The sequence below is a fragment of the Bos grunniens genome, chromosome 5 (genome assembly GCF_055505025.1).
Source record: "Bos grunniens cultivar Pamir isolate PY7600 chromosome 5, Bosgru_T2T1.0, whole genome shotgun sequence".
Taxonomy (NCBI): Eukaryota; Metazoa; Chordata; class Mammalia; order Artiodactyla; family Bovidae; genus Bos; species Bos grunniens.
This window is the reverse complement of record NC_141169.1, coordinates 116,876,672-116,883,586: the sequence shown is the minus strand read 5'-3', so window position 1 is coordinate 116,883,586 and position 6,915 is coordinate 116,876,672. Positions and strand designations below refer to the sequence as shown.

The 6,915-nt window shown below is 59.0% G+C and overlaps 1 protein-coding gene across 4 annotated transcripts in view; it reads left to right on the top strand.

Moving 5' to 3' along the window:
• The first annotated feature begins 347 nt into the window (after positions 1–347).
• Positions 348–6,915, top strand: part of PHF21B (PHD finger protein 21B) — an 86,754-nt gene continuing 80,186 nt past the window's right edge. For 2 of the 4 annotated variants that reach the window (XR_015164631.1, XM_086403236.1), the window contains exons 1-2: positions 348–707; positions 1,595–1,660. Coding sequence is in view for 2 of the 4 variants with exons in the window: in XM_086403236.1 (XP_086259362.1) it covers positions 654–707; positions 1,595–1,660 (120 nt within the window). In the remaining 2 variants the exon portion in view is untranslated. Of the gene's footprint in view, positions 708–1,307; positions 1,432–1,594; positions 1,661–6,915 lie in introns of those variants that run through there. The other 2 variants (XR_015164632.1, XM_086403237.1) reach the window with 1 other exon arrangement.

Sequence of the window (6,915 nt, the reverse complement as noted above, 5' to 3'; positions counted from 1 at the left end):
TGGAGGTGGGGGCGGAGAAGAAGAGGAGCGGCCCGGGGAGCCGCCAGGAGCCACTTTTGTTCTGCGATCCCGGCGCCGGGTCGCGGCGGGGCGGCAGTGCGCAAGCGCGGGCGGGGCGGGGTAGGGGCGGCTGGGGGCGGGGCGAGGCCAGTGGGCGGAGCCGTGCAGGGGCGGGCTCGTGTTCGGGCCCCGCCCCCCGCCGCCCCGGCCCGCTGCATCCGGGCACTGCCCGAATTAGCATCGTGCCGAGGCACAACTTTGCCGAGGCCCCAGCGAGATCCAGGCGCGCGCCGGAGGAAATATAGTCCCTGCCTCCTGGCAGCTCGCGCTGGGGCTGCGCGGGGGCTCCCGGCGCCGGGGCCGGGGGTCGGGGGGGCCATGCGCCGGGCCGCGCCCGCAGCCCGGGAACTCGGAGCAACTTGCCGGGCTGCCTGAGGAGTTGAGGGGGCGCGCGGCCGCCTTTCCCCCCAGTCTCCAGACCCCCCTCCCTCCCTTTTCGGCCGTGGGGGAGGGGGCTCGTGTCCACCCCCGGCGACCCCCGCACCATCCGAGGAGACCCGATCCGCTCGCGTCCGCCCGGACCCCCGCGGAGCAGCGCAACTCCCCGGGAGCCGGGGCCAAAGTGAGCGCAAAGTGCTGCCCAAGTTGCCGAGATGGAGCTGCAGAGCCGGCCCGAGGCGCTCGCCGTGGAACTTGCGCGCCACCAGGTAGGCGGTCGGGGGCTGCTGGCCTCGGGGGCCCGGGGTTCGGGGTCCGGAGCCCGGCGTCCTCTTCTTCGTCGCAGGGCGCGCAGAGCTGGAGAGGCCCCCTCCTTTAAGCCTGCTGCCCCAGGGATCGGGGGAGTGTGTACATGAACGGACTCCCCTTTGGGCTTCCCCTCTGCGCCGCCCCCCTCCGTTTCGTGCAGTCCAGCACAGTTTGAGGGATCGGGGGCGCTTGGGACCCGAACCCAGTGTCTTCTCTTTCTCGGGCAGGATCTGCAGGACGAGGGTCCCGGGAGAGGGCCCCCTGCGTGCGCTTGCCCGGTTGTGTGTGTGTGTGAGTGTGAGTGTGTACGCCCACTCCCTCCGCCCCCACCCCCCAGGTGCAATGCTGTACAGTTTGCGAAAGTAGTTTTGGCGATAGTTGCTTGGGCGAGCAGCGGCTCGGCGGCCGGAGCCCGGGCGGTGTTGCGGCGCGCGCGCGCGCGCGCGCGTGTGTGTGTATGTGTTGGGGAGATTAGGACGCGACTTGAATATTTATGAGCTTTGCTCGACACGGACTCGCCGTGTTTACTTGGCTCTTTGTTCCTCCCCCCTCCCCCCGGCACACACTCACACTCCCTCGCACACGCACCCGGGCCTGCAAACTTGCACGGCTCGGGGCGCGCCGCCGGGTGGCCGCGGCCCCCGCCCCGCCCCGCGAGCTGCCCCGATGAGGCGGCAGCCACAGGTAAGCGGCCCCGCGCGGCACTGCCCGGCCGCCTCGCGTGCGGGACGCGGCCCGGGGAACTCGGGCGGGGAGGGGGCGGCGGCCCCGCGGAGCCCCGGGCACACTGGACCCCCCCCCCACCCCGGGGCGGCTGGCCTGAGCCCGCGCCTCCGTGTTTCCGCAGAACGGCGACCTCAAGAAACAGCTGCACGAGCGGCAACCGCGGATCGCCGCGCTCAGCGACAAACAAGTAAGCGAGCCGGAGCCGGGCCCCCGTCCGGGGTGGCGGGGTGGGGGGACTAGGAGGGGTAGCCGGGCACTTGGGTAGCACCCTAAAAAGTGCTGGCCTCGGCGCCGCGCGCTCAGACTCCCAAAGGAGTCTCTGCGATCTTCAAAGTTACCCGCCCACCCCCTGCTTCTGGGAAGAAGAGGCCAGGGTCTTGGAGGCCGAAGCGGGGGGCAGCGCGGCTCCCGCCGTGGCCGAAGGAGAGAAGCTGCCCTTAAAAGGCGGCGAGCAGCCCGGCGTCCATTTTGAGTTGGTGGACATGTTTTTGGAATGTGGACATTTCTCCCGCTCGGTGTCCCCCCCCCAACCGCCCCCGTCCCCGGCCTCCCGCGGGCGTCAGGGTGCGGAGAGAGGGGGTGGTCATTCGAGCCTGGACACCAAACTCCTTGGAAGTGGGTTTTTTTTTGGGGGGGGGAGCTTTACGGCACAAATCTTAATTTAAAGAAATCGTTCTTCCTCCGGGCTCCCCCCTCCCCTCCCACTTCTCCGGCATCACTTTTATTCTCGGAACCTGACGCCAGCCAGCTCCCGGGGAACAAAAGAAAGGCGCCCCCGGGACCCCCCGGTTCTGCCCAACTTTGGGTCTCCGGGCACCGGGTGTCCACTGGGGCCCTCGAGGAGCTGCTCGCCATGGGGATGGGGACGGGGGCCCGGCAGCCCACCCCTCCCGGCCCCCTTGGTGAGGAAAAGTTGTCCATTGTGACTTAGTTGAGCGGAGCTCAGCGCTGGAGGGGTTTCAGCACCGCGAACAGAGGCCGCCGCCGCCGCCGCCGCCGGAGCGCGGCCGGCCGCGCGCCCCGCCCCCTCTCCCTCCCCGCTCCCGCCCCTCCCCCTCCGCGCCCCTCCCCCCACGCCCCCTCCCCACACTTGCACCCCCGCCCCTTTCCCAAGCCGAGAACTTTGAGCTGCGCAGCCAATGGCGCTCTCGGGGCTCCGAGGCTGGCGGGGGCGGGGGCGCCGGCTCCGTCCCCGCGGCCCCCTCCTCTCCTCCCTCTGTCCGCCCCGCGGGCCCGCTCCCCCCGCCCCGCCTCGCAGAGCCCCCCCTCCCGCCCCACGGGCCTTCGATCGCGCTTCCTTCGGAATGCCGGCCGCCGGCGTCAGCCTCAAACTTGGACCGCGCCCACCCCCGCCCCCGCCCCCGCCCGCGGATCCGGTCCCCTTCTCGCTCCCTCAACTCCGGGTCGGGGGCGGGCCGGATCCGAAGCCCCCCGCCTCCCCGGAGGGATGGTCGGTGTAGGGGAGAGACGTGGACGTGGCTGGCGGGGGTTGGCGGCGACCCCGGCGAGGGAGAACTCGGAGGCCGGGTGTGCGTTTCGAGTCTTTTTAAAGTTGCAAAGTGGTGGAAGGGGGGCATGCAGAAGAGGAGGAGGGGGCCGGGGGCTGCGGAAAGAAAGACGGCTGTGGCCGCGGGTCGGCGCCTGGTCGGGGGCGTCGGGCTGGACGCGCGGGTGGGGACGAACGCGTTAACCCCTTTCCCGCGGTGCCGCGGCCCCCCCGCCCGGGAGTGGAAGCTTCCATTCCCGTCTGAGGAGGGGGGGGCGGGGGGGGGCGCCTGGCGCGCGGCTCCGGCGAAGTCGGGGAGTTCGCGGGGCGGGGGGAGGGGACCCAGGCCCGGCATTACCATTTTGATTGCTTTGATGCCATTTTTGGAGGGGGAGGGGTTGGGAGACCCTTCTGCGCTGAGCACAAAGATGTTTAATCACTGTGTGAAATCAAATCAGATACTTAAAAAAAAAAAAATCCATCACCAAATCTCGTACCTTGTGATAGCTGAGGGTTCCTAAGCTCCCTTTTTTTTCCCCACTGGGTAAAACGGCAAGTTGTTGACTCTTCTGCTCCGAGTAGAAGATTTAAAAGAGAAAATTCCACTGAGCCGGCAGCTCTCCTCGCAACAATGTCTCTTTATGTGTGCTTGTACAATACGTGGCAATAGTTGTACTATTTGGAGTGGCTTTTCGGAGCTTAGGTTTGCTCCTTTCTGTATTGTAGCAACTATTTCCAGGCTGTTTAAATTTTTATGATGATAGTAAATGAGTAGCTATTTATTATCTGTCATGCCTGAATTTAGATGAGGCCGGGGAGAGAAACATTGGAAAATCGTGTTTGAAGGTTGCGGGTGCCGCTGGTGGGGGCGGGGGGGTGCGGGGAGGAGCCGTCCTACTCCGTTCTGCCTTTGCCTTTAAATCTGGACTCGGAGAAGGATGCTGCTGAACGGAATGTACCTCCATCTTTTTTGTGTGTGTGAGTGTGTGTTTAAAAAAAGGAAGAAAGAGAACAAGGAAAACTTTTGTTCCCTGACCTTTTAAAAATATTTCCCTCTGAGATGACTAAAAATAACGTCTGGGGAGCGGCCGGCGTTTGTCCTGGCCATCGGAACTTGTGTTTGTCACTGTGAGCGTGTTGTTTTTCCTTTCTCCTTTGTGGCATTTTATATAGCAGGGGCTCATAAAAGAGGGAGGGAGGGAGCTGGGGCCGTGGTGCAGCATGCTAATAAAGCTGCCTCGGCTCTCCCGAGCTCCGCGGTGGAATCTTTCAGAGGTCACCTATGAAATGAGTTGGTAGACTTAACATTTACTCACCTCTGTCTCCTTGGGAGAGTTTGGTGGAGATTGGCAGCTTGGCTGGGGAAAGGGTCGGAGGAATGAGCCCTTGGAGGTGATTAAGGGCTGCACTGGGGGTCTCTCCAAGAGGGGTGATGGGCTCTGCTTGGTTATCCCAGCACCTGCCTAAGGAGCTGGAATGGATGATCTGAGCTGAAAAAGCCAGTAGTGTTTCAGAGTTTGCTTTCAACTCAACAGAAAAGTAAAGTAGTGTTGCTTGAGAGATTTGCTTGGGGGGAAAACTCACACCATCTTCCCCTGCGGAGATGTGTTTCTGTCCTGCTGCTGCTTGGACGATGGCATATAAAGGTTAAGTTTCAATTAAAAGTGCACCCGTGAAGGTGATGAACTGCATAGTAAAATGGACGAATGACCTCATTATCCACATTTGTTAGAAATACAATAGCAGCGAGTAATATCTTTTGGTGCCTAGCCATCAATTTCCCATTTGTGCCCTTGGCACTGGAATTTTTTTCAGTTACTTCTGGAAACACGGACGAGGGCTTGGAGATGTTTTTCCAGGACTCCTAGGAGTAGATAGTTGTTCGTTGGTCAGAAGTAGAGAGAAATTGTGTGTTAGTGTCCAGCGTTTCTTCCACCATGGCTGGACCAGGGGATAAATGGGAAACCAGCATCTGTAGGACCTTGCTGTTTGAAAACAGAGTTCACTTTTTTTTTTTTTTTTTTTTTAAAGAGGAAGCTGTAGGAGTTGGTCAGTAGCCCTTGATAGCCAGGCTATTTGAAAACAGAGTTCATGTTTTTTCTTTTTTAAAAAAAGTGGTCAGCAGCCCTCGGTGGTCAGGCTGCATTCCGGGGGTGGCCCCCCCACCACTGGGCTGTGACCCCCGTGGAGGAAGGACCCCTCGTCTTTAACAAGATATGATGTGTGAAGACTCCATTAGTTGCTCCAGTGGTTTTACGCCATGAATTTGCAGCACATGCAGAGAGGCAGTAACATTTTTATCTAAATTGTCAAGCACTTCCGTGTAAATAACAGGCCCATCATAAATACCACAGGGTTTTTTTTTTTTTTTTTTTTCCTTCCTCTTTGGAGTTCTCAGCACAACACTTAAACACCATGTGAAGCAGGCATCTTCATGCAAGTTCAGCTTCACCTTGGAGTGAGAAGACCTCCGGTATGAACTGCAGGGCGTGCTGGTCTGGCAGAGAGACTCCCCTCCCCCCCCCACTCCACTGCCCAGTGAACTTGGGGCCTTGCATGCTGCCCGATGCATCGATTTGATGAACTCTGGATTCCGAGGGGCTGTCCTCAAGCGCAGCAATAAAAATATGTCTTCTTGAAAGGTATGATGTGTGTGGCATTCGCTCAGGCGCTGAAGCACGCCTTCACTGTGATTCACTAGCTCCGGTGGACACCCAAGGGTCCCATGGTGGAAGCGTTCGCCGAACAGAACTGCAGGGTGGGTCTATTCTGAATGCTTCCCAGTTGCTTTCAACCCTTCCATTAAAGGATGCTCCATTCTTCAGGTTCTGACCCCGAGTCTGCGCGAATCCAGGAGGCTAAATGTCAGTCTTCCTCACCTAGAGTTCAAGATGTCATTCTTCAAATAGCACCTTTACATGGGAAGGAGAAAACTGATGCCGTCTCCATCTTTCTTAGTCTGGAAACGAGCACAGGGTTGAGACAGCAGGGGCTCAGTCCTGGCTTTCCCCAAGTGCCCCCTGCTTGGCTGTGACCCCTTACTCCCCCCTCAACCCCCTCCACAGCCAGTCTCTAGGACCCACACTTCTATCCAAGCCGAGTTTTCCTGTAGTCTCTCTTCCCCTGCATCTGTCCACCCCTCTGGTCCCTCCCCCATTATCCCTTAACTGGAAGATTGCAGTAGCCTTCTCACTGCATCCACTTAAAAAACATTATTGAAATAGAATTCAGATATTGCGTACTTCACCCATTTAAAGTGTACAGTTAAGTATTTTTTATACCTTTACAGTTATTTGCAGCCCATCACCACCATCAGTTTTAGAATATTTTCAGAATATTGTTGTTCAGTCTCTCAGTTATGTTAGATTCTTTTCGATCACATGCACTGCAGCACACCAGGCTCCTTTTGTCCTCGACTATCTCCCAGAGTTTGCTCAAACGCATGTCCATTGAGTTGGTGTTGCTATCTGACCATCTCACCCTCTGCCACCCCCTTCTCCTTTTGCCTTCAGTCTTACCCAGCATCAGGGTCTTTCTCAGTGAGCCAGCTCTTCGTATCAGGTGGCCAGAGTATTACTTCAGGGTATTACCCAGCCGTTGTTATTTGGCAGCCAAGTCGTGTCTGACTCTCTGCGACCCCATGGACTGCAGCACACCAGGCTCCCCGTCCATCCCTATCACCCGGAGCTTGCTCAAACTCGTGTCCATTGAGTCAGTGGTACCATCCAACCATCTCATTCTCTGTTGCTGCTTTGTCCTCCTGCCTTCAATCTTTCCCAGCACCATGGTCTTTTCCAGTGGCTCTTTGCATCAGGTGGCCAAAGTATTGGAGCTTCAGCCTCAGCATCAGTCCTTCCAGTGAATTTTCAGGGTTGATTTCCCTTAGGTTTGACTGGTTTGATCTCCTCGCTATCCAAAGGACTCTCAAGAGTCTTCTCTAGCACTGCAGTTCAAAA